This window comes from Ictidomys tridecemlineatus, chromosome 4, assembly GCF_052094955.1.
Source record: "Ictidomys tridecemlineatus isolate mIctTri1 chromosome 4, mIctTri1.hap1, whole genome shotgun sequence".
Taxonomy (NCBI): domain Eukaryota; kingdom Metazoa; phylum Chordata; class Mammalia; order Rodentia; family Sciuridae; genus Ictidomys; species Ictidomys tridecemlineatus.
The window spans coordinates 109728650-109755683 of NC_135480.1; the positions used below are offsets into that span (position 1 = coordinate 109728650).

The 27034-nt window shown below is 41.5% G+C and overlaps 1 protein-coding gene and 1 long non-coding RNA gene across 2 annotated transcripts in view; one reads left to right on the forward strand and one right to left on the reverse strand.

Moving 5' to 3' along the window:
• Nucleotides 1-1875: 1875 nt before the first annotated feature.
• LOC144377227 (uncharacterized) lies at nt 1876-4836 on the reverse strand. Its single transcript, XR_013437984.1, has 2 exons — nt 4538-4836; nt 1876-4451 (listed from the first exon to the last, which is right to left on the reverse strand). It is a non-coding gene; the product is annotated as an uncharacterized LOC144377227 (long non-coding RNA).
• Nucleotides 4837-4932: 96 nt separating this feature from the next.
• Dcps (decapping enzyme, scavenger) overlaps nt 4933-27034 on the forward strand; it is a 38999-nt gene continuing 16897 nt past the window's right edge. The window contains exons 1-2 of the mRNA XM_005330752.5: nt 4933-5163; nt 6798-6972. Of these exons, the coding sequence (XP_005330809.1) occupies nt 4969-5163; nt 6798-6972 (370 nt within the window). The 5' untranslated portion in view covers nt 4933-4968. The remainder of the gene's footprint in view (nt 5164-6797; nt 6973-27034) is intronic.

Here is a 27034-nt window from a genome sequence, read left to right on the forward strand (position 1 = left end):
TATCCCCAGCCCATTCTATTTTTTGAGACAGGGTCTTGCAAAATTACTACAGCTGACCTTGAACTTGTGCTCCTCCCATCTCCATCTCCTGGGTGGCTGGGATTACAAGCACATGGCTAGGGAAAGGTCTTCTACAAAGTGCCCTTACCTGCCAGATCAGACAGGAGACCTCAAATCCAGGGAGGATCATCACAAGGAAAGTGATGATGCTATAGTTTGGCTCTTCAATGTCCCCCAAAAGGCCTGCCTACATGTTAAAGGCCTGGTTCCCAGGGTGGCATTACTGGGAGGTGGTGGGACTAGTGGGGAATTCTTTCAATCCTTGGGGATGTAACTTTGAAGGTAATAGTAGACCTCTTACTCCTTCTTCTTTCCTTTTGCTTTCTGGTCATGAGACCCAAAGCAACAGGGCCAATAGTTTGGTGAGCTTTTAAATTTTAACCATAATTATGGTTTATGTTTATTTAAAGCTCACCAAACTTCTTTGAAACTATTACCTTAGAATTTTAAGTGTGATAGTCAGCATTCTATCACTGTAAGAAATAACTTGAGATAATCAATCTATAAGAAAAAAAGATTTAGGGGCTGGGGATGTGGCTCAAGCGGTAGCGCGCTCTCCTGGTATGTGTGTGGCCCGGGTTCGACCCTCAGCACCACATACAAAGATGTGTCTGCCGAAAACTAAAAAATACATATTAAAAATTTCTCTCTCTCTCTTTAAAAAAAAAAAAAAGAAACAAAGATTTATTTTGGCTCAGTTTTAGAGGTTCCCATGCATGATCAGTTGGCTTTGTTGCTTTTGGGTTTGTGGTGAGGAATTGTGTAGTGGATCAAAATCACTCACTCTATAATTAGTAAACAAAAGACAGAAAAGGGTCTCACTATCCCCTTTAAAGACTTAATCCTAGTCATCTGAACACTTCCTACTAGGCCACACATTCTAGAGGTTCCACCTCTAGAAGGTTTGAATAATGCCAACTTGTAGAGCTAAGTCTTTAACCTGTAAATCTTTGGGTGGTGAGAGCCATAGCCAAGTAGGAATGACGCATGGCAATTTCCTTGTCAGCCTACCCAATGTTGCTTAGAGGGAGGACTCTCCATTGTGGAAATGGGCTTGCCTTGAACCCAGTTCATTTGCAGTGACACTGCATGAATGTTTGAGAGTTTTGGTTTTAAAGGTGACCTTGCTCAGGGATTAGGGTGGATCCTGCTGGATTAAGGGTGGCTCCAGGTTTAGGGTAGATCCTGCTGGGAATTGGGCATATCCTGCTGCCTCAGGCCCCCGCTCCTTAAGTTCCCGTGGAGTTCTCTCCGGGTTCTGAGAGTATTTGGTATGCAGAGCCCGGTGGAGGTAGTGTATTTTCCCCAGAACCTGTGTGTAGAGTGCCAGTAAGAGTTCAGGAATAAAGAGTTGCTGTTGGAATCTACAAGTTTTTGTGGTGGCTAGGTTATTTGGTGCCCAGCCAGACTGTGGCATTTGGGGACATTTAAGATCCCAAATATAAGAGATTTAGGGTGTGGTTCAGTGGTAGAATGCTTACACAGCATGTAGGGGCGCTGATTTTGATCCCTGGTACCAAAAATAAATAAATAAATCCAAACAATAGGACTAAATTAATTTAAATGCTGGATATTCACTGAATATCTTGATCACTTCCAAGTAAAATAAAATGCTGAAACATTAATTGCTGAACACAGGTTAAGTTTACTTACCTGTAAGTAAACTTATTACAAAGGATTAAAGATATTTAGGGTATATTAATAAAAAAATTGTACTTTGAGGAAACATGTATTTGTTATTATTATATAATTACTATTATTGTAAAAGGTCTGGCGAAATGTCGGAGGGAGAGACCACCCAAGAGACTGACTCCATGCAATTGGCAAAAGGGGATATTTATTGGGGATCCATTCCAGCGCGCTGGGACTCTGTGCTCACTCAAGAAGGGAGAGCAGCCCAGAGCCCAGAGCAGAGTTCAAGCGGAGCTTAAGTACACTTTTTGGAGAGGGTGGGGGGGCTTTGCATACATCAGAACAAATCATCATGAGGCGCGGGAAAATTGAACAACAACTCTAAGTCAGGATTAGTGCACACATTGGCGGGAACAATCAGGGCAGGAGTGATTGGTGCTCCTAGGTGGGGTACACATTCAAACTGATTGGTTTAGGTCCTGCAATGCCTACGTGCCAAGCAACTCGGAACCCTTAGCTATTAAACAACCAGAAAGTCAGTGGAAATATTTACTGGGCAGTTCCAGTATTGTCCTAACAGCTACAGGGATTACAGGTTTTGGGGGTAGCAGAGGGACTCTAACAATACCCAGTCTTTTACTTTTTAACCCAATCCCTGCACTTTGGAAACTTTAGGATGCCTGGTCTTTTACACTTTAACTCAGGCTCTGCGGCTTAGAATCAGCTTGGAAATTTTACCTTTACATTATAATTTTGCTATTATTATTTTGCAGTGCTGGGAACTGAACCAAAGGGCCCTCTACAAAGCAATATTCCCAGCTCTTTTTGAATTTTTAAAAATTTTGAGATAGGGTCTCCCTAATTTGTCCAGGCAGGCCTCAAATTTATGAACTTCCTGCCTCAGCCTCTCGAAAAGCTGTGATTACAGGCATGTGTCACCACAGCTCATGAGGAAACAAATCTCCAAGAAATTATAAATCGGTGCTAATCACTTAAGTATAAACTATTACTAATATAGGTAATTTAAACTACTAAACAGAAAAAAATGTTTGAAAAACATACAAAGGAAAATATGACGTTACACTAGGAATGTTATAAAGAAGGCATGAGGATGTGTTGGAAAATAGTTTTGCCTAATTTAGAGTTTACTTAAAGTTGTTTTCAAGATAAATGATACATGAGGGCTGGGGTTGTGGCTCAGAGGTAGAGCGCTCACCTTGCACCTGCAAGACCCTGGGTTCGATCCTCAGCACTACATAAAAATTAATAAGTGAAATAAAGGTATTGTGTCCAACCACAATTAAAAAATAAATATTTTTAAAAAATCAATGCTACAGGAAGCGATATGAATAAAACTGAAGATATAAAAAAGTTGAAAAGAACAAAAAAGTTATGTGGTTAAACTGATTAAAATTGAATGAATTTATTATACAGGTTTTTAAAGTGAGCATTAAAATCAAAAGTACACTGATGTAAAATTATAATTTTTTTTTTTTTAGAGAGAGTGAGAGAGGAGAGAGGGAGAGAGAGAGAGAGAGAGAATTTTTAATATTTATTATTTTTAGTTCTCGGCGGACACAACATCTTTGTTGGTATGTGGTGCTGAGGGTCGAACCCAGGCCGTAAGCATGCCAGGCGAGCGCGCTACCGCTTGAGCCACATCCCCAGCCCAAATCATAATTTTTTAAAGACAACATTTTTGTGTTGATATTTTTGTTCACTTTTTGAATGAATTGTAAAAAAAGAGGTTTGATTATTTTTAATTGGGATGATTCCTTGTTTATGCTTTATTGGGCCTTTTATTACTTGAAAAAACTTTTTAATTTTTTCCTATTACTATGTAACTTCCCATATTTGCTTTTAAAGTCTTTTAATTATCACTTCAGTTAAATGAATGACTCTTTTTCACAGTGATCTATAATCCTAATTTGTATAACTGACAAAATTCCTAAAAATCAAAATTAAGCTTCTGACCTCAAACTAATTTTGGATATTCCAGAAGGACCCTAGAAGTACAAAAAGAGACAGTAAGCTAATTTTCTTATATCTGGCTGTAAATCTCCAAACTAAAATGTTTCAAACTTGGAAAAAATGCTCAGAAATTTTCATAAGATCAGGGCCTTAGAGTTGAGCAGGTTTTGTTACTGCCATTGGCTCTCCTAGACATTTTGTTCTAGTCTTGCATATAGTTTTTTTCTTGTTATTGTTGTTTGTTTTGCAGAGCTGGAACTTAAATGCTGGGCCTTGTGCATGCTAGGCAAGTGCTCAACCACTGAACTACATTCCCCAGTTCTCCTACAGTTTATAAACTCTTATTGTAGGTGGGGAATGTATACAGGCAACTTGTTTTTTGTTGCAAATAATTGCTTCAAATTCTAATTCCCCCTTATAATAATGCCCTCCGTTTCACAAAACCAATTTCTCTTATCCAACATATCTTTCTAGTAGAAAAAAATACAAAAATCAATTTGTCATTAAAACATGATACACCTTGTTACTGGCCAAAAACTGACTGAAAATTGCATCTTGTTAATGTCAATAACTGCCAAAGTTGTCTCACATCCGAGTAAATCGCATTCCAGGGTAGCTCTGCAGAAATAAAGGCAAAATTTGAGAGGTGGCAGAACCTTCTGGCTAGTTGGGGGTAGGGAGTTAGAAGCAGGTGATGAAAATGACACCTCGGGCCATGTTCGCTTACTTTTCTTTTCAGCCCACAGTGCTAAGTCCATTAAGAAAAGAACTGGTCATGAAGGAAAATTCTGTAAAATAACAAAAACGGAAGAAAAATGGAAATGGTTCAAGTACTCGTATTTAAAAAATTGACCAAGAAATAAAGTGGGCTCACAGATTTGTTTCAGAAACATTCCCTCCACCGTCACTAGTCAGCTTCTAAAACCTCAGGATTCAAACATGGCATCCAGCATTCACAGGTCCAAAGGGGTCTTCCGGCTCCAGACCCCGAGCGCTGGGTGGGGAAATGGGCTCTCTCCACTGCGCACCCGCCTCTTTAGGATCTTGCTGTCCTCCTTTCCCTACTCTCAAGGTCGGCAAGCGACATGGATTTAAAAAGCTCCTTCGCGCTCCTCAGTGGGATCCGCCCCACAGGGGAACCCTAGTGAATTGCGCCGCGGAGCACGCCGGGAGTTGGAGTCGCAGCCCTGCCAGCACTGAGCACGCCGGGAGTTGAAGTCGCAGCCCCGCATGGCCTGGAGGAGCAGCCGCGAGGGGCGGAACTAGCGGCTAGTTCGCGCAGGCGCACAGCTCCTTCCTAGCAGCATGGCGGACACTGCACCTCAGCCCAAAAGAAAGCGCGAGTCGGACGCAGAGGCGGAAACCCCCAGCACAGGAGAAAAGGAAACAGGAGTTGGAAATGGTACTTCTGCTCCTGTTCGCTTACCGTTCTCCGGCTTTAGAGTGCAAAAAGTGCTGAGGGAATCTGCGCGGGACAAAATCATTTTCCTACACGGGAAGGTACCATTAGACAACCCTGAAATGGGGGCCCAGGAAGGAGGGAATCAGTCATAGCCTTGGAGGCTCATTTGTTCGCATCCCGGCCGGGAAATACCAATCACATTATTTGGGGTGTCGGAGTGCGCTACTATAATGCATGGGGTGTCAAGATTGTTCGTGGCATTAAAGGAATGAATACATCTAGGTCGAATTTTCCTTAGAAATGTCAACTAATTTTTTTAAAGTATATCAGATTAAAAACCCCGTGTTAAATTCCCCACGCCATTCACCATCATTCAATATATGACTCTGGCTAGGAACCCAGTAAATGTTGCTGGATCGTGTCCCTGGAAATGCGTCAAGACAATAGGAGATAGGATCCCTGCTTTACAGGACGTTAGTCTAACAGGAGACAGCGTGTTAAATTGCTAGTCCACTTCCACACACCATGCACTTTTGTGCATATCAGGGACTGGCTGGGGCGCTGAGAGGTACCATCCCTGATCTACAGGACTGCAGAGTATCCGTGCGGAGACATACCCTGCTGGCTCTAATACTGGGCTCAATGGCTAGCAGGGGTTCAGGTAAGATGGAGACCATCTTAAACTAGTGAGAAGTTCTAGCCAAGGTCAGGTTCCCCAGAATCACTAGCAGGAATTCACATCTTTGGGAGGAACAAGGAGTTTAATCCTCGGTGCCTCTTTGTGTCTCTTGTTTTTTACAAGGCCCTATCTGGTTTTCTCAGCCTCACTTGTCTTCAGTGTGTATCACCTGCTGAAGGTAAGAGAGCCTTTGAGTTAGGGGTTAGTTGAGAGACTTAGATTCTAATTTCTGTTTAAACACTAAGTGTTCATGTGACTTTGGACTAGTCACTTAATTTCTCTAGACCTCAGTATTTTCTGCTAAAATGGGGATGGTTTTGATACCGTTTTTGAGAATCTGAGTCCCAAGGCAAGAGCAATAAGTTTTACTTAAAGGATAGAATAGAGAGAGAGACTCCTCTGGAGGGAGTCCAAGTTGGAAGTTGGTGCCTGAAGAAGTGGGGGTGTCCTGCCCCTTGTATAGATTTTGGATTTCCTTTGTTTTCATGCCCCCTTCACCTCTTATCTTGCCTAGGAGACCAAAAGGTGGAGTGATCCTAGGGCCAGGATTAAGCACCCCAGGAGTACAGGCTGGCAGGGAACAGCCCAGAGAGTATTCATTAACAACTTTTATTGGGAGGAACAATTCCCTGGAGGCAGGTAACCTTGACAACAGGTTGGAGGCGGGAGAAGTGTCCTGATGGTATTAGTGTTTTATTTCCTTTCCTTTCAAACTTCCTATCCAAGGTCTTTTATTATCTACACAGACTGCCTTTTAATTCCCCTCCACCTCATTTTGAGAAAGGTCTTATGAACCTAAAAGAGATAACTGTAAAGCTTTTTAATCTTTTGGAAGAAAGGTATGAAAATTGCCACACAGATTTGTGTTAAGACACCTTCTCCAGAGAAAAAATGAAAAACATCAGTACCATTGACTAGACTTCCTAAGAAAGAAGACTACAGGGCAGGAAATCCTAAATGCTGTGATTTCAGAGGCCTTGGAAATGTCTGCCTTTGCTCTGCAGGCTTCTGTGGCTCTGTGCCTTGGCCCACTGATAGTATCTCTGCCCACAGGTGAATGAGGATTCTGGGGATGGGAATGGAGAGGATGCTGTTGTGATCCTGGAGAAGACACCATTTCAGGTAGAACAGGTCGCCCAGCTTCTGAAAGGCACCCCTGAGCTCCAGTTGCAATTTTCCAATGATATCTACAGCACCTATCACCTGTTCCCTCCAAGGCAACTGAGTGGTAAGCAAATAATGACTGAGGTGGCTGTGTGTGGACACGATGGAATGGTGAGAAACTAGGAGCAATGGTGACCAGACTTTCTATGCCTGATTTCCATATTCTAAATACTGTGATAGTTCTTAATGAAGGAGGGAGAAATTTTTCCTCCAGGAAACATTTGGGCAATCTCTGAATCCAGTTTTTGTTGTTAGAACTGGGAGTATGTGTGTGTGCTATTGGTATCTAGTGAATAGAAGCCAGGAATGCTATGAAACATTCTATAAGGTATAAGAAAGGTCCCCACCAACAAAGAACTGTCAGTACTGTCAGGGTTGAGAAAGCCTTTCTGTTGTGGTATGTTTGGGGGGAAACGTGTGATTTGTAGACTGGAATAATAGATTCATTTTATTATTGAATGATAATAATTACCAGCACTTATTAAACATAACTGTCTTAATAACCAGCATGTGAAGTATTTCACATGTATTAGCACGTTTAATCTTCAAAACAATCCTGTTGTGAAAGGACTTCACAATGAAGAAACCGAGGTTCTGAAAGATTAAGAAACTTGTCCAAAATCACACAGCCAGTAGGTAGCAGGAGAACTATCTTTCAGTAGATTGGTGTAAGAGTGTGCTGGGTGCTGCAAAGATAGTCACTTCTCTGAAGGAATCCATTGTTGTAGGGGAGACAAACAATTTTATCAAGTAGGATGGGCTTGAGAAGGACAGGAACTCATAGGTGACGAGTAGAGATTTGTTTTTGATTGCAAACATTTTTTAATTTATCAAGAAGAGAATGTTTTATACCCAAAACCAAGCATGGCACATGCTTTTTTCCCCCCTCTGGATGGTTAGATTTGTTGTTGTTGTTTTGTTTCATTTTTTTTGAACCAGGGGTGCTTAACTACTGAGCCACATCCCAGCCCTTTTTATTTTTTGTTTTAAGACAGGGTCTCACTAAATTGTTAAGGCCTTCCTAAATTGCTGAGACTGGCCTTGAACTTGCAGTCCTCCTACCACAGCCTCCCAAGTCGCTGGGATTACAGGCCTGTGCCACTGACTAGTTAGATGGTTAGGTTTTATATGCAGCTTTGCTGTAAACAAGAGGAAGACTGGTTGACCTTAATGGTTCTCAGCCAGGAAATTTTGGGATCTGTTTTTTTCATATGATTACTTTGTCATATCTTTCTATTCTTATTTGTCCTCTAGCATTTTAGAGCCATTTGCCTTTACAGATATCTTCCTGTTTTTTTGATGCAGTCTTTTCTGTACCCTGATGAAAGGGTGCTACTGTAGTCCTTTGGAAATATATGTGAAAACTTGATGTGAGAAAAGCAAATCTTTTACAACAGAGAGCAAAAGAGCCTAGTATTCATTGAAAGAGAGCCAGATTCAGTGGTTCAAGTTGATGGAAATAGACAGCTATATTTACTTTCTCAGGCATTGACATTTAAATGAATGTATTCCTTAACTGAAGCATGACAGAAGGCACTGTAGCCAAATATGGCTTGGACAGGCCCCCAGACTACAGGCTCTGGGGTGTTATTTTGCTGTCAGTCCCTTTCTTTTGCCTCCATCAATCCTTCCACTTCCTCTCCCCATCCTCAGCCAAAATTCAGAAGGTTCTGCAGCTCAAATCAATCCTGTAGAATCTACAAGGTTTCCTTTTTATTTTTTCAGTACTTCTGTGGCACTGCACACAGGTGGTAGTGGTCACTTCTCTTTCTATTTCTGTCTTTGTCCAAGGTGAACACTGAAATAGGCAGTCAGTTATTGACTTTCCAAGGTCCACTTTCTTGTTCTGAGCTCTGCTTGTCTATATAGCCCTTTTTGCAGGACCACCCCTGCACACCTGGGAGCCTCAGATGGAAGCTTCTCTTTCTCTGCCTTCTTATCAATATGTGCTGTGCTTTATACTCTTGCCTTTTTTACTCAAAGTAGGGCTAGGGGTTTGGAAGACATAGAGCCTGGACCTGATTCTTGTCTCCCCCTTGTTTATCTATATATCCTCTCCCAGGGTGACTTTCTAGATTGAATTGGTAAACATTTTTTGTGAAGAACCAAAGAATAAATATTTTATTCATGATGAGGCATAGATGGTTTCAGACTCCTCCTCTTTATCTTCTCTTCTTCCTCTTTTTTCACCCTCTACAAATGAAAATATCACTCCTTTTTTAGTTTGCTGAGTTGTGTACAAACGGGCAATGAGTCAGATGTGACCTTCTAGCTATAGTTTCTATTCCAGATTTTTTTTTTTTTTTGGGTGGGGGGTACTGGGGATTGAACTCAGGGGCACTCTACTACTGAGCCCTATTTTGTATTTTATTTAGAGACAGGATGTCACTAAGTTGCTTAGCCCTTGCTTTTGCTGAGGCTTGTTTTGAACTCGCTATCCTCCTACCTCAGTCTCCCTAGCCACTGGGATTATAGGCACGTGCCACCGCACCCAGCCTATTACAGATTTTTGTCCCTTAGAATGTGGTCTATGGAATCATTAGTGTGGGCTCTCCCTAGAGCTTGATAGAAACAATACCCAGCTCCATTCCAGATTGAAAGAGTCTGCATTTTAGCAAAATTCCCCTGTGAGTCATATATACATTAAATTTTGAGAGGCACCAGTCTCTAGAAAACACCATGTGTGTGCTGGTGATGCCCACCTTTATTTCTCCATCTCTGGCTTCTCCAAGAACTCCAGCTCATATTGAAGTAAATGCCTCCTTGATATTTTCATTTGGTGGTCTCATAGGTACTTCATGGGTGAAATGCGAGAACCCAAAGTGTAATGTATTTGGAAACACTTAGCCCCTATTAAATGGTAGTTGCTATTATTATTCTGATGTGCTGGATCCTATGCTTGTTAGCTTCAGATGAATTAGCAGTCATCCCTGCTCTTAGACATGTTGGGATGATAGCAGAAGGGACAGAAATTATCAAAAGATGGAGATTAAAAAGAGGGTTCGATCAAAGGTGGGATGTAGAGAACAGAGGTCCTTGAAGATTGGAGCCATGTTAGGGCCATTTGCAAGCCCCAACAGCCCCATATTAAGTGCTTTATGAGGACCACTGAAGAATGAACCCTCAAACTGACCTATCTGTAGATTGTTTTTCCTGTGGGCCAGGAGCTCCTCAGCCACAAGGTGGCAGTATTGCCAAAGTGTTCCTATAGCCAGCTGCTCTGGCTTCCAGGTCAGGTCCTGGCTGGAGCCTTTTGGGGCTTCTTTCTCTCTCTCTATTCTCTGTCTCAGAATTACAATTCAGTGCTGCCTATCAGAAGTAACTTAAAGTGTGATTACTGCAACCTGAGCTCTCTGTTCCCCCTGCAAGTTTTTCTGCTATCTCTGACAGTATCTCTAGTCCTCCTTCCCAGAATATTACTTACCTTAGGGAGCCCCTCACCCCTTATTTCTAAACTGTTTTTGGACTCAATACAAATCCTGTACTTATCTGATTTCTGGTATTTCTCTAGTCACTGGTGAATTGCTTCAGGTCTGAAGGTTTTGCAGTCACATTCATTTATTCCCTTCATATTCTTAGTTCACCACAGGAGACTGACCCTGTGAGCCACTCATGGTCTCGCACCATGACATGCTAGAGAAAGCATGGGCTTTGGTTGCGAGACATGCCTGGGTTCTGTACTGGTGCTGACACTTTCTAGTGGTATATGCTAGGGAAGTGATGGGCAGTTATCAAGTGTCAACACTATGCAGGGGTAAAGAGCAAGCTATCTAGTCAGACAGAGTCTGGAGTCCTGGCTCTGCCATTTACCAATAAGAGAACTTGGGATGTTTCTTATTCACTTTACAAGTGTGAAGTGCCTGCTCCATGCCAGGTGCTTTCATGGCTCCTGGGTATGTATTGGTGAGCATAGCAGATGTTAGCCCTGTCTTTGGAGTTCTGGAGGGGAAGGCAGATAGCAAACAAGGAAATAAGTGTCCTGGTCACCATAAGCAGTCAAGGGACTGCTCAGACTGGGGGTCCAGGAAGACTCTTTGCAGCAGAGATGAAGACTTAGTCTGAAACCTGGCAGATAAGGAACAAGCTTTTTGAGAGCTGGGGAAAGGTGTGAGGAAAATGTTCTGAACTGAGAGAATAGCACATGGTCCAGTAAGGAAAGAGGAACAGAAAGGAGGCTGTTAGGCTGGGGAGCAGAAACTGGGCGATGGGGCACAGATGAAACTGGGGAAGTAGCTTTAGCTATTTAATTTAGTTATGTTGGGTTAGTAACTGCCTTTACCTCAGTGGAACAGTTATGAAATAGATAAGAAAATGTTTAGCCTCTACCCTCAATAAGGGGCTCATTTTATATTGTGATCCAATACACATCCAATACATTTATATTCAATATAAATGAATATAAGTGAAACATAAGTTTCACAAAACAAGATGTGGGATACAATCCAGTATTTCTTACTTTATTCCGGTCTTGTCTGTTTTCTTTTTAAAGTATTGAACTTAACTTCTTAAATTGCCTTCATGGCCATTATCATGGGTTATGATCTACTGAGCACACTATAGGTGGCATATGGTATGTATCTGAGAATGTTATTGTGTGTTATCTATTTTTCCATCTTTTTCATCATAGGAGCCTTGAGGTAAACTATACATGTAATACAGGGAAAAGTAACTGGTCTTGACCACGGTCGGTTTCCTTTCTTCTTCCTTTTGCCAGGTGGCAAACGTGGAATTAGTAGGCCAGATGGCTGGCATCAAACACAGTTATGCTCCCTGTGCCATCCAAGCAGAGCAGAGCCTGTATCAGTACTTCCTGTTGCCTCAGCTCTCATGCCTGTGGCCTATCAATGGAGCTCTTTCATTGAGATCTCTATTCCTTCTTACCTGGAGAAGAAGGGAGGTCAGATAGTCAGAGAAGGGTGTGACTCAGAATTCCAGACTGCCTCTATAAAAAGGCCAGTTGTTTTGTCTGCTGGAAAGCAGGGGGTGGAATCTCAGGTTCGGAGGAGGAGACAGGCATCCCTGTGTGAAAGGGAGGCCAGGGCAGGGAGCATCATCTTTCAATTACAGAGAACACCCAGTACTTTAGCCACAGGCCAGGGTTTTCTGCTCTGTGCTCTTTGCAGAGGCAAAACCCAGACCTCTGAAGAGATGGTGAAGGTTTGTTTGGAAGGAACATTTTGAAAGACTAATTGTTTGCTGAAGAGTTTTCCTAACTGCATTGTTTATGATAGGAAAAAACTAGAAACCATCCAATAACAGTAGAATAGATCAATAAACTGAGGTATATTCCTATAGTGAGCTACCTCTCTATGGCAGTGTAAATGAACTATAGCTTCCTATATCATTGAGGAGTGAGTCTCACCATGCAGGGCAAGAAGAGCAAGATACAGAATACACATGGTGTGATTCCAGTGAAGGAAGTGGAAAAACAAGCAGAACTAAATGACATACTGCTTAGGGATATATAGATGTAATAAGCCTATAAAAATAACAAAGAAATGATTAGCTCCCAAATCAAGAAGGTGATTATCCTTGGTGGGAGTAGTGCAGAGAATGACTATAAAGTTCTAGTAATGTTTTATTTCTTGGACTGTGCATTCTGTGCATGGTTACTCTTTTTAAGTCTTTAAATGATACATATTTTAAGCCAGATGTGGTGGTACATGTCTGTAATCCCAGTGGTTCAGGAGACCGAAGCAGGAGGATCATAAGTTCAAGGCCAGCCTTGGTAATTTACTGATACCCTGTTTCCAAATAAGGAGGACCAAGAATATAGCTCAGTGCTAGAGCACTTGCCTAGCAAGTGCAAGGTGCTGGGTTCAATTTCCCAGCACCATTAAAAAAGAAAGTTATATATTTTGTATATGTACACACATACCCTTATTTTATTTTATATGTATAATGTATTTCCTAATTAATGGTTAAAAGAAACTGGTCAATCCTCTGGTGGATAAAGAATATTCTCCCACCTAAAGATTGTGGTAGTGCACATCTTTAATCCCAGCTACTTGGGAAACTGAAGCAAAAGGAGTTCAAATAGCTGGCTAGCTCATTTTGGAGGGGGTTTTTTATCATATGAAATCATATAATCATATATCTCAAGTTTGAATGGAGGTATGATAAAATGCCAGGTTTTATTAGTAGATAGGTCTTGTAGAAGTATCAGAATTGCTTTATGAACTTTGTCAAATACAGATTGTGGACCTTCTGAATAACAATTTTTGGATAGGGCCAGGGTATTTATCAAAGCCATCAATGTAATTATGTGGTAACATAATCAAATAGCACCAAAGGCTTATAGTGGGAAGGAACAGGCTCTTATACCACTCTGCCCCACCCTGGTCCTGCTTCCTAGAAGCACCCACTGTTGAGAACATTCCTGGGGTTTATGTTTGGTGGTTCTTCCAGACACTTAACCCTAAAACAGTTCTTTCTTACTCATTAAGAAAATAGAAGTATTCTTTCTTCTTCCTCCCTCCCTCTCCTCTCTTCACACTTTTTGCTGTTTATATCATTTTTTAAATTGCCTTTGGAATCCTAAATACATAAAATCTATATCACCTCCAGTGTTTGCACCACCTCTTGTGTCTTTCACTATTTCCATACCATTGTCCTTTTATTTCTTGTTATTGTGTATATTCTGTTGAGTGAACATGGAATCCAAGGCCTTATACATGCTAAGCAAGTGTTCTTACCACTGAGCTGGATCCCCAACCATCCATGAAATCTTTTTTGCTTTGACTGTAAGTTGATTCTCAGTTGAAAACCAATAAACAGTGTTCACATTATTGTGACATATTAGTTCTTTTTCCAGCTGCCCAGTGTATATAATCCTTATGCCAAATGAGAGTATTTCTAGGTTAATGGCTTTTCTTAGATTCGAGCAAATTCCTCTAAATTATGCTATTCTTTAGTTTGTTCCATGTTTGAACCATTGTTTTATCAACCATTGCTTTTTCATGGATTTTCTAGTAGCCACTCTTCTTGTTGTGGTTAAAAGAATAATGGAACTTTACACTCTGCTCTTGAAAATGATTCAGCCACTTAGTTTGATAATTTATTACTTGATCTTTCTCCTTCCTTATCCCACTGTTTGCAGAGTCTGGGCAGGTGATTGTGTAGGCATGCTGTATTGCTTTCAACCAGAGACTCCCTTTTACAACTTTCCTGGGTCAGATCCACTGTTTTCTACATTCTATTTCTTTCTTGTTTTACTCTTGATTAACTAAAGTACTTTAGTAAGTAGTTCCTCAGCAAGAATATGTGGGATGTAAACTTTGATTTCTTTATTTTGCTGTCATGTTTGATTGATAGTTTGACTGAATACAGAATTTAACTTTTTTTCCCTTCAAACATTAAAGTCATTGATCTGTTAACTCCAAGCTTCCATCTGTTGCTAATATCTGATGCCAGTTTGATGCTCAATTTTTAGATAACTTGGAGATTGTTTGGGGTCTTTCTTTTTGCATTGTTTCCTTTTTTGGAAGCATAGAGTATGTTCTCTTGATCTTTGGTTTTCTGAAGTTTTGAAAGGATGTGTTTAAGTTGGGTTGTTTGTTGGGGGGCTGTTCTTGTTTTCATTCATTGCTCTAGATATTCTTGAACACTTTCAATTGAAAGCTTTAGGGCATTCTCCCATAGACAATTTTTTCTATTATTTGATAATTTCTGTCTCTCAATTTCCTTTTGCTTGAAATCCATTCCCTCCACTACCACCATAACCTCTAAGTCCTCCTCCCTATTCTCCCATGCTGGGGATTGAACCCTGGGCTACATGCTAGGCACATGCTCTACCACTGAGCTATATCACCAACCCTGGAAACTCATTATTTATTTAATTAATTATTACATTTCCTGAATTGATCTTGTGTGCTTATCTTGTTGACTCACTTTTTTCCATGTGGGATTTACTTTTTTTCTACAATGTAGTAGATTGTCTTCACTTTGTTTTCTAGACCTTCTAGTGAAGGCATTAATTTGGCGATGATGTTTTTAATTCTTTTTCCTCTGGTTCTCTGATTATTTTGTTCTCATAGCATCTTGCTCTTGTTTTATAAAGACGCCAAATTGAGTTGAATGTCTCTAGTACACTGATTAGAATTGTTTTTAAAATTATCTCCTGACCCTCAAATTCTTTCATTCCCTCTGGAATCTGGTTCTGGTTGTTTATCTTGGTCATTCTTTTTCAAACTGCTGGGTTCCCCCCAGTGTTTGGTGCTTTACACAGTAACTCATCCACATTTAAAAATGAAGCACCGTGCTGGGGTTGTGACTCATCGATAAAGCGCTCACCTGGGTTCGATCCTCAGCACCACATAAAAATGATTAAATAAAACAAAGGTTTTGTGTCCAACTACAACTAAAGAATATTTTTAAAAAAATGAAGTACCTGCTGGACTTCGTGGTCTATGCCTCGAAATTTGGGAGATTGAGGCAGAAGGATCACATATTCAAGGCCATTCTGGGTAACTTAGAGACACCCTGGCTCAAAATAAAATAAAAAGGGCTGGGAATGTAGCTCAGTTGTAGTATCCCTGGGTTCAGTCTCAGTACTCAAAAAAATAAATGAAGCACCAGAGCCAGATATAGTGGTGTATGCCTGTAACCCCAGCTACTCTGAAGGTTGAGGCAGCAGGATCTTGAGTTCAAGGCCAGCTAGGACAACAAGGGATATTCCATCTCAAAAAAAGAAAAGAAAGATATGAAGAAAGCAAGCACCAGGCTGATATCCATGTAGGTTGATGTGGATTTTGTCCCTTCTTGCATTTTGATCTGCTCTTATAGTAGGTCCTTGTGCTAAATGCGTAGCTACTCTCATACTTGTGGATCAGGATTTGCTTGAGATATGCAGTTTAATTACCATTCTTGGTGACCAACCCCCATCCCGAAATGAGGAGTAATATGAACCAGAAAACTATATTTACTGTAGAGCCTAAAATATTTACTCTCTGGCCCAGTATTTACAGAAAACTTTGCCAACTTCTGTTCTAGTCCTTCAGTTTAACATTTTTGGAGGCCAGCATTAAGGAAGCATTAAGTGCTTGCCCCTGGGATGTGACAACCAATAAAGCCATTAGGGAAACTGTTCTGTAGATAGCCCTTGAGCGAATCCCAGTTTCCACCAGGCGACCAGCACACTGGTTTCATTAAAGAGGTTCTTGGCCTAAAAGTTAACTAGTGAGATCAAAATAAAACACATAGACTCAATTACCTTTTTCTATGACCAGGTCCGAGACGGCTCTCACCTCTCTGGCTCACACCTCGAGCCACCCGGTAGGGCAGCAAGGTTTACTCAGGGCTAGCAGGAGAGAGAGAGACAGCACACCAGGGAGTGGCCTTTTATTGGGGAACAAGAAATTCAGGGGAAAAGTCCATCCAATGAAGGTGGAGGGGGGCAGCATTCCAAGGTCAGGGTAAGTGATTGGCCTCAGGGTCAGTGGTCAGTCACACCCCCACACAGACAGGCTCTCGCACCTGGAGAGGGTGGGGAAAGCTCCAACACAGTTTGGCCAGAGCGCCTCATACCCAATGCAGGAGGTGCCCAATCACATCCGAGAATGGCTTCCCACACCAGTTTTAGCTTCGTTTCTGTCCTCTGTACCCATTATTCAGGGACCCAGCTTTCCTCTTAGGATCCCTTGGCAAATCTGGTGATCACTTCCATGTAGACTGATGATTACTTCAGGTAGCAGCTTCCTGCAGTATTGTCTCAACCATCTACACTCTGCCTTTCACTTTCCAACCTCAAGAAATGAATTGCAGTCTGTTACTCATTGTTTTTCTCCACACTCATTCTTGTCACCATCATGGCTTTTCCCCTTTTGTACTTCATTACTGCTTTTCCAGTGGGCTTTTTTTTTTTTTAAATAGTCTGAGAGTTGCCATGAAATAACAGTTGGGTGCCTTCCACATATGTCTAGATGTAGGCTGACTAAGGGCTCTGGAGATAGCACAGACCATGGAGAAGTTACCCCATTGAGGGCTCACTCCAAGAGAGGTGAGAAGGACAGAGACCTGAGCTTCTCCCTCATTCTCATGCCCAGATATTCCCATTGCTCCTGTGCACAGTGGGTGCAGGTATAAATTAGGTATGGCCAGCTCCATAAATATTTACCCTTAGTAAAGCATGTGTTCTTTTGAGCTAGCATTTCTACTTCCAGATATCTCACAGTTGCTCATAGAAATACATAAAGAGATAAAAATTTGTTCATTGTCACCTCATTTGTGATAAGACAGATCACTTTTCTTTTTATTTTTTTCTTTCACAAAAATAGGACAGATCACTTTTCTTTTTATTTGTTTCTCTGCCTGAATCCCAACTACTTGGGAGGCTGACACAGGAGGATGGCCATTTCCAGGGTTGGGAATATAGCCCAGTACTAGAGTACCCTTGGGTTCAATCCCTAGTACTCAGACAATAAATGAAGCATCAGAGCCAGGTGCTTGATTTAGCAAGTCCCTCTCTCAAAATAAAATGTAAAAAGGCTCAGTAGCCCTGAGTGGTGCCTCCCCCACCCTCCTCATCGTTTTTTTTTTTCCTTCACCAGCCATCTAAGTGCAAAAATCCCTTTTGTTGAATAATATTTAGATCTGGGTTTCCATGCATCTGGGAGAAACCATGGTGTTCAAAGTCACTTTAGAAATGAATACATCAGGGCTCCTGAATTGTAGCTGCCACTTCAATGCATGTTTTCTTTTTTTTTTTTGAAAGTTTCAATTTATTTTTATTTTTTTAAGAGAGAGTGAGAGAGGAGAGAGAGTGAGAGAGAGAGAGAATTTTTTTTAATATTTATTTTTTAGTTCTCGGCGGACACAACATCTTTGTTGGTATGTGGTGCTGAGGATCGAACCTGGGCCGCACGCATGCCAGGCGAGCGTGCTACCGCTTGAGCCCCAGCCCCTCTCTCTCTCTCTCTCTCTCTCTCTCTCTCTCTCTCTCTCTCTCTCTCTCTCTCTCTCTCTCTCTCGCAGATGGGGAAGGTCCCAAGACTCTGTGGTAGCTTTAAGGCTCAAGTCAGCAGAAAAGCCAGCTTATTCAGGGCCAGCGGGCAAAGGCAGATTACTCATAGCTGGTTCCACCTCATCACTTGGCACTGGCTGCAGTAGCAGGCTGGTTGTCCACTGCTGAGTTATAACCTAGAATTTCGTAGTGCTGAGCCTATGGCCTTCCCTTTTCCACCACACACATCATCTGGCAGTGTCCAGGGATGCTGTGTTGAAACCTGGCACCCATACTCCTCTCATAATAAACTAAGCAAATACCTTTAGGAAGAAGTCAAGAGAGGGCCCATGTTTTGGAGCATTCACTCTAGCAGCTCTTGTTGTCATCTGGACTACTGAACCCAAAATAGTTTCTTCCTACGTGTGGGGAAGTATGGGAGTTTGCAGCTTGAAGGCCAGGACTATCATTCATGACTCCCACCTCATGACAGATCAGCTGTCAATTCTTCTATTCAAATGGACCTTTGCAAAGTGTCAGAAGCCCTACCACTACCCTACAGTAACACTTGCCATCCTTAAAAAGACTACTACATTTAGGACTGCATTCAGAGGTACCAGATTTGCTTGGGGGCAGCGAGATCCTGGGGTTTTACCTTCAGGTCCTGTCACTCATCTCCCTCCAATCCCTTCTGAATCTGAGAAATCTTAGGAGAGAGAAAGAAGGTGCTAAGGACTTGCACAGGGAGGCTGTCAGCTCCAGGGTCTTGCTAAAGTCAGCGTCTGCCTCTCTTCTATCTCAGGCAACACCTCTGTGCTTTCTCAGAGACAGGTTATTAGCAGTTGGAGCTCTACTGTGGAATGGGTGAAGCTTCTGGTAGGATCTAGACACCCTTCAGCCATGTTTCTTCTTGATGTGGAGGTCTCTTCAGGCCTCCTGAATACTTCCAGCATCCCTGAAGTTGGGATAGTAAGCACACCACCAAAGCCTGCTGCTAGAGGATGGCTCCCCAGCAGCCAGTTTCCTTTAGTCCTTCACCCTGGGCTCTCAGGCTCAGGAGGGTGGTGTTCAGCCAGGGGAGATCCACAGAAGAGGACAGAAAATGCAGATTTGGGAGACCCCTTCACCAGCCTTTCCCTGCAGATCTCTAGTACTCCTTTGCAGATCTAGACTGGGTTACTCATTCCATCCCCTGACTGGCTCTGCCTGGCTCTTGTGGAGGTGCAGTGGGGAGTGGGCTTCACACTCATCATGCTTTGCTGTTGCTTCTTCCCTGTCTGCACATATGGGTCAGATAACTGGAAACTGGCACATCGTCATGAAGGGAGAGCAGAAGCCACAGATGGACCCATAGGAATGACCTCATCCTGCAGAAGTCATCAGCTACAGCTGGAAGGCAGTCTTGTTTGAACATGTGTATGGGAAGGAGAGCAGACTGTCTGTGGTTTGCATTTTCATGTTTCGTGTGCTGCAGCATTTTCCTGGGGCTTTGGCTAAGCTGGCCTTGGCAGAGAGTAGAGAGGCAGCTGCTCTTAACTTTCCTCTAGATAACTCTGCCTCCCACCTCTGAGAGTGGCTGGACTTTCATGTCCATCTCAGGGATGAAGGGTGGCTTTATTTATTGGAGAAGTCCTTGCAGGAGATCCTCAGGGTATTGGCAAACAATCTAGCTATTCTAGCCAGGGCCTCACCAGCCATCTCATCTGAGTTACATGTGTTCCTTCTCTGTTCAGCTGGGATGCATCAATAGGACCATTCCCACTGCTAGAAAATTCCTGTGGATAAAGAGCTGCTGCCCAAGCCCCACAAGGGCTGGAAGCACCACCACCAGGCCCCACTTCTGAAACCTCCCCATCCAGGGTCTGCCTCCCCGTGATCTTATGCATCATACATGGGACATACATCGGGTGGAGGAATGGGGATAGTGTGACACACATAGGTCAAAAGGCATTGTTTCTTGCTTGAGTAGGCATCCAGGAATAGGATCCACTCCAGTCCCCCTGTGCTCACCCCAGGACCTGGTCTCCAGTAGCATCTGGCTGAAGTTTATCCCAGCAAGTATACCTCAGATAGCCCGTCAGAGTCCAGTGAGTGGAGCTCTCCTGCCTTGCACTTCCCAGGAAGCATGGCAGCAAGACAAGTTGTCCTCTCTGTACACTCTGATCTGCCCCCAGTCTGCAGACCCAGAACCTCTGGCACTTCACTATCCCCTTTGGCTTTGCTGATAGCTGTTTATGTGCCTCTCAGGAATAAGAGCTATCCACATTTCTCCCATCTAGTGGGACTGCTTTTGGAATACTGGAAAGCATGGCTGCAAGTGAAGTGAGCTACATTTGTTTTTAAAAACTTAAAAAACACCCAGAAAATAATTTTTTAAATTATAATTATATATAACTCCACTGCTCTGAGATGGTCTCCTTTAATATCTCATTGTACATTTTTTCAGACTTTTTATCAGCATGTGCTTATGTGTATACAGTTGCCACCACACACAAAGATAAAACTGTGTTCTTAAAAATAAAATAGCATCAGGGCTGGGATCGTGGCTCAGTGATACAGTGCTTGTCTAGCATGCACGAGGTGCTGGGTTCAATCCTCAGCACCACATAAATGTAAATAAAGATATTGTGTCCACTAAAACTAAAAACAAATATTTAAAAAAATAAAATAGCATCATAAAGTACACTCTTGTCTTCACACTTTATCCTGGGAACCTGATCTGGACCAGGTACTGCTTTAGGCACTGTACAAAGTGCATATACAAACACACAGCAAAATTGCTGCTCTCAATAAGTTTTGTGTTCATTTGGAGGAGATGGGCATTAAAGAATTGGCATATGTATGTGCCAAGTGTCAATAAACAGCTCAGAAGATAAATAAAGCATTGTTCTGGGCACAGTAGTACATACCTACAATTCCAGCTACTCAGGATACTGAGGTAGGAGGATTGTAAATTTAAGGCCAAGGCCAGTCTAGCTAGCTAATTTAGTGAGACCTTGTCTCAAAAATTAAAAAGAGCTGGGGATATAGCTCAGTGGTGGAGTGCCCCATGTTTTGATCCCAAGCACCCATCCCCCCTCAAAAAAAAAAAAAAAAGCATTAGAAGAGAGACAGAAGGATAGGCACAAGAATTTCTACTTCCAAGGAGGTGTTTAAATGCTCACCTGCTTCCTTTAAGGTCCTCTCTAACAATGACATTAAAGGAATATCCTTGAGAAAAATGAACCCATAAATATGGAGAGGAAATGAGAGGAGACAATAAAAATTTCAAATCTAGGAAGCAGAGGGAGGAGGGGAAACAGACTTAATAAATTGCAGAGGGAACCCTGAGCAGCAGTCCCTTCTGTATTCTTTTCCTTTCATGGATCTGAGTCCCACTCCTTCCTTCCCCAGCAGGAGATTAGAGGGCAAATGTCTGAAGAGCTTAAAACAGGATCTGGAGAAGATCCTCCGTGCAGCTGGAGGTGTTTGGGGTCATTGCCCTGAGATGTAACAGGATCAGTGGAGTTAGTTGACACATTCAATGTTGATGTGACTCTCACATCCCCAGCTGCTGTGTTTCCTCATGACCAGACCAGCCAGACTTACACCGCCCTGTATGGAAGAACTAAGAACAAGGTGACCAATCCAAGAGGAGACCTAAACTTTTGGAGTTTCACAATGCAAAGGTATAGCCTGCCCATCCTAACACAAAGCTCCATGTGACTACACTTATATCCATAGAGATGCCTATAAGCTTTGGAATGTTCTACTCTTAAAGGAAGCTAAAGACAGGAGGATGTAAATTCGAGACCTGGGCAATTCAAAAGCTATTGTTAATCTCAAGGAAAAAAATATAAAATGCATAAGGATAAAATTCTACCAATAAGGATTTTTTTTTTCTATTTTTGTTACCAGGGATTGAACCCAGAGCCACATTCCCAGCCCTTTTTATTCTTTATTTTGGGACATAGTCTCACCAAGTTGCTTAGGCCCTCGCTATGTTGCTAACGCTGGCTTTCAACTTGTGAGCCTCCTGTGTCAGCCTCCCAAGTCTCTAGGATTATTAAGGGTTTTTTTTTAGAGACAGGGTCTCACTGAGTTGTTTAGTGCCTGGCTTTTGCTGAGGCTGGCTTTGAACTCGTGATCCTCCTGTCTCAGCCTCCTGAGCTGCTGGGATTCCAGGCATGTGCCACTGCACCTAAAGATTTCTTTTTAAAGAAACTAAAAATATAGTGGAAATGAAAAAAATTTTCAAGAAGAGTAGAAGATGAAGTTGAAGAAAATTTTCTTAAAAGTAAGTAAAAAGGGGCTGGGGATGTGGCTCAAGTGGTAATGCACTCGCCAGGCATGTGCAGGGTGCTGGGTTCGATCCTCAGCACCACATAAAAATAAAATAAAGATGTTGTGTCCACCGAAAACTAAAAAATAAATTTAAAAAAGTAAGTAAAAAGACAAACAGATGGAAAATGGGAGAGAAAAAGTAAACTTCTTGAATGACAAATCCAAGAAGATACTATCCAAATGGGTCTTCTAGGAAGGAAAAAAAGAGAAAATGGGGGGAAAATTATCAAAGAAATAATTGAAGATAGTTTCTCAGGATTTAAGATGATTTTCAGTTTTTTAAACTTTATTGATTTATTTATTTATTTCATTGGCTCTGGGGATAGAACCCAAGGCCTTGCACGTGCTAGGCAAGCTCTCTACTACAGAGCTACATCCCCAACCCTTGATTTTCAATATTGAAAGAGTTCCCTCTCAGTCAGGTGCAATAATGGCTCATGACTGTAATCCCAGTGGCTCTGGAAGCTGGATCAGGAGGATGGCAAGTCAGCCTCAGCAAGTTAGCAAGGCCTTCAGCAATTTAGTGAGACCCTGTATTAAAATAAAAAGGGCTGGGGATGTGACTCAGTGGTAAAGCGCTCCTGGGTTATAATCCCCAGTACAAAAAACAAAACAATGAAAGAGTTCCCCCTCAAGGAAAATGAGCCCACACTTCCCCCCAAAAGAACCCAGCATTTACCTAGCAAGTGGATAAAAATATACCCACCTCAAGACCCATCAACAAGATCAGGACAGAGAAGAAAACAAGTCACATGCAAAGGACTAGAAATGAGAATGACTTGAGACTTCTCAACAGTCGTGTTAAGTTTTTGTAGGTCATTGTTTTTCGTCCTAGAATTCTTCAGTCAAACGCTTAATTAAATCTGACAATGGAATAAAGATATGTTGAGATGTTCCAAGTTTCAAAATTTATCTCCCTTGCACTGTTGATCTGGAAACAGCTTATACTTTGGCAAAGTGATTCTTGATGTGTGGTCCTGGGACCAGCAGCATCAGCACCACCTGGGAACTTGTTAGGCACGAAGATTCTTTGGCTCCACCCCAGACCTCCCAAATCAGGTGGTTCTGCTGCATGCTGAAGTTTTGTGAGTTTTTTTTGGCTGATAAATGTTCTTTATTTACATTTTACATGTTGATCAAGATGCCCAACTTTTACATGTAGCAAATATTAATATTAGATTTGCAATCTACAAGTTTGATAATCTATATTGTTACCATTAGTTACAAGAGATATTTTAATCTTCTTATCTGGGAGACTCTATCTTCAAAATATAATTTCTCTTTTATCTTCACTGATAGAAAATTCAGCCTTAAACACATTTGTGTTTATTTTTAGTTTTAATATAATACATGCAAGCTGATACATGGATTTTTCAAAGCAGGTATGCTTTAATGCTAAGTAAAGCATATACATGCATATAAAGATGCTTCTCCACTTATGATGGGTTTATACCAGACCTCTTGTAACCTGAAAACATTGTTGTCCAAAATGCATTTAATGGGTACCCCTAACCCTACAAACCTCAGAGCATATCCACACAATACACTATGGAGTTTTAACCTCATGATTGCATGGTTGACTGGGAGCCGTGCCTGTCCGCTACTGCCTGGAATCTCAGGAGTATTATACTGCATATCATTAGCCTGGGAAAAGAATAAAATTCAAAGTACAGTTTCTGCTTAATGCATACATTGTTTTCACACCACTGTAGAGCCAAACAAATCGAAAGTCAAACCATTGTATGTTACTGACTATAGTTCTTTACCAAGCAAGGTATTCAAACAATGCTAAAAGTATTAGTGTTGCGTATCTACAATCACATAGCAAATTGCAGAGGCAATATTATTTTAGTTTTATGTCGTGGTGAAACTATTTTTAGGTTTTATTTTATTTTTTTAAATATATATGAAAATTATACATACGTACATGATACCATGTGATGTTCAAATCAGCTGAGGCATAATTGTCCTCAAATATTTGTTATTTCTTTATGGGAAAAACATTCAAAGTCCTTTCTTATAGCATTTTGAATTATATAGTTCATTATTGTTTCCCATAGTCACTTTCCTTTGCAGCAGAACACCACAACTTCTTTCTCCTAACTGTAACTTGTATCTGTGACCAACCTCTTCCCCCAATCCCCACCCTCACTTTCCTCAGCCTCTGGTAACCACCATTCTACTCAACTTCCACATAGGAGCAAGACAGTATTTGTCTTTCTGTGTCTGGTTATTTTGTGTTTCAGTATGCTCCAGTTCCATCCGTCTTGTCACACATGACAGGATCTTATCCTTTTTTATGGCTGAATAGTATTTCATTGTGTTTCATATACCACGTTTTCTTTATCCATTCATCAGTTGATGGACACTTTGCTACGGCAAAATCTGGAATTTTTCCTGTTGATCTAGTTGGTAAATTATTTCAGAGAATTGAAAATGGTTTTTCTAATGAAAATTCCAAGAATTAAATTTTAATAATAATGCCAGCTGGAAGTTTGAAAACCACTGCTTTGGCAAAATGAGGAAATAATTATGAAAGAGGAAGATCATCTTTCAAGAAAACAGCGTGCCCAGTTAAAGAGAAAGGGGAAGGGAACCCCATGGATGGTAGCACCTGGGGTAGGGACTCAGGGGCAGACACATTCATTGCTCATGTGCCTGATGAGTTTTAATAAGTCAGGAGATTTACATAAACAGGAAAGTGTTATTTCGGGTGAATTAGTGAATAGTTCATAGGAAACTAAGCAAGTAAGAAAGTAATTACTAGTTCCATATACCAGAATTATGCTAAAAGGAAAAGTATGGGCTGAGGATATAGCTCAGTTGGTAGAGTGTTTGAGTCACACGCATAAGACCCTGGATTCGATCCCCAGCACCACAAAAAAAAAAAAAAAAAAAAAAGGAAAAGGAATGATAGTATGTTGTTCTTTGTAGAGAGCCAGTAAAAAAGAGAGAAACTCTTGTCTTCCATTATGGTGGTCAATAAATGTAGGAATAGTGAAACTAAAAAGTCTAGGAGGAAAAACATAAAAATAATATTAAAACTATGGAAGTACATAACCAAAGAAATGGTAGAAGAGCTGAATGTGGTGCCTCTGAGTTGAAGATTGGAAGCAGGAAGGAGCAGAAAAGTTTTTAAGAAACTTTTATTTGTCTGTAACCTCTGTGCAAATGTAACTTGAGTTAAAAATATGAATGAATGAATTTTAAAAAGCATGATGGGGCTTTGTAAGGAGTGTAGGGAATTTCTCTTAATATAATGAGAACATTTTCAACTGATGGGTTTTGGAGGAGCTTAAAATTGTCCTGATCTTTTTTTTCAAGGATGCCAGCAGGAGGGTGGTGTTGGAAAATTCCTTGATACTTCTCAAGCCACAGAGAAAAGGTTTTGGGCAGAGGAGTTGCCAGCTATTGCTCATCCTGAGCAGATGGCACCCTCCAGTCAACTTGCTAGAAGGCATTTGGCAGAAAGAGAACCCAGGTAGGTCAGCAGGCCTCTTCTGCTCGCTGTGGGACCTCAGGGGCCACTCTAGGCGCCTGTTTCCTCACATAAATGGGATCTTCATAATACCCAGTCACTTTGGGAGTGAGGAATAAGTTAGGTAATGTACATATTAAGCTAAGGTTCTGAAGGGTAGGTAGTAACACTTTTTTTTTGCTTTTATTTCGAGGCGAGGGGAATTCAGTCCTACAGAAATGTTGTGAGAAGAGTATAACAAATTCCTTAACGTTTTGCCACATTTACTTTTTCCTCTCTCTACTTACAATAATTTCTTTATTATAGATACAGGCATAGAAAGGGTAAACATCAATTTCAGGAAATTGTCACTTTCAGATTCATCCAAAGCTATTATGCAGTGTAGAGTGCATTATTAAATTGTGCCGCTTGTTTCCATGCCATCTTTAAGGCAGGACTCCCCTCTCCCACCTGGGATCTGATCTAATCCCTTTAGTCATGCCTGCTTAGTCTCTTAATCTGGAGGAGTTCTTCAGCCTTTCTTTGTCTTTCCTAACTTCCATATTTTTGTTTCCTTGGTGCCTGAGCCTCCCTGTGTTGGTCAGGCTGTCCTTAAACTCCTATGCTCATGTGAGTCTCCCACCTCGGCCTCCCAAGTGCCTGGACTGTAGATGCAAACTTTGACATTCCTGAAGAGTTACAAGCCATTGTTTTGTAGAATGCCCCAGGATTGGGGTTTGTTGATATTTCCTTATGATTCGATTCAGACTGAGCATTAGGAGTGATGTTGATTCCCTTCACTCAGGGGAGGTGGTATTGTTTTCCCCTTGTAATTAATAAGTGATCTGTGGGAGGTGTTTTTGAGAATATGTATGTGTATATCGTTCCCCAACACATTTTTTTTTTTTTTAGAGAGAATTTTAATATTTATTTTTTAGTTTTTGGCAGACACAACATCTTTGTTTGCATGTGGTGCTGAGGATCGAACCCTGGCCGCACGCATGCCAGTCCAGCGCGCTACCGCTTGAGCCACATCCCCAGGCCCCCCCAACACATTTTTAATCAATGGTTTGTTGGTTTATCATGTGTTGACTTTTGACCAAACTCCTCCTGAAATTCAGCTGCAGGTCCAAATCCTGATTGACTTTTAGGTCAGTAAACCAGAGTTCCTTTGGGGGCTGCAAGTGTGAAACTTAGCGTGGGGAAATATATTGATTTTTGTTAAAGAACTTTTATTCCATTTAGGACACAGATGCTTTTCTTGAGTTTAAAATCTGAAAAGATCAGAGTCATTTATTCATTTTTCCAGTAGGTATTTGTTTAGTGCTTATTCCATGCCAGCTGCTATTCCAGGTGCTGGGGATAAATGTAAAAAGAAAAAAAACCAAGTCCTTTCTTCCTGCAAGT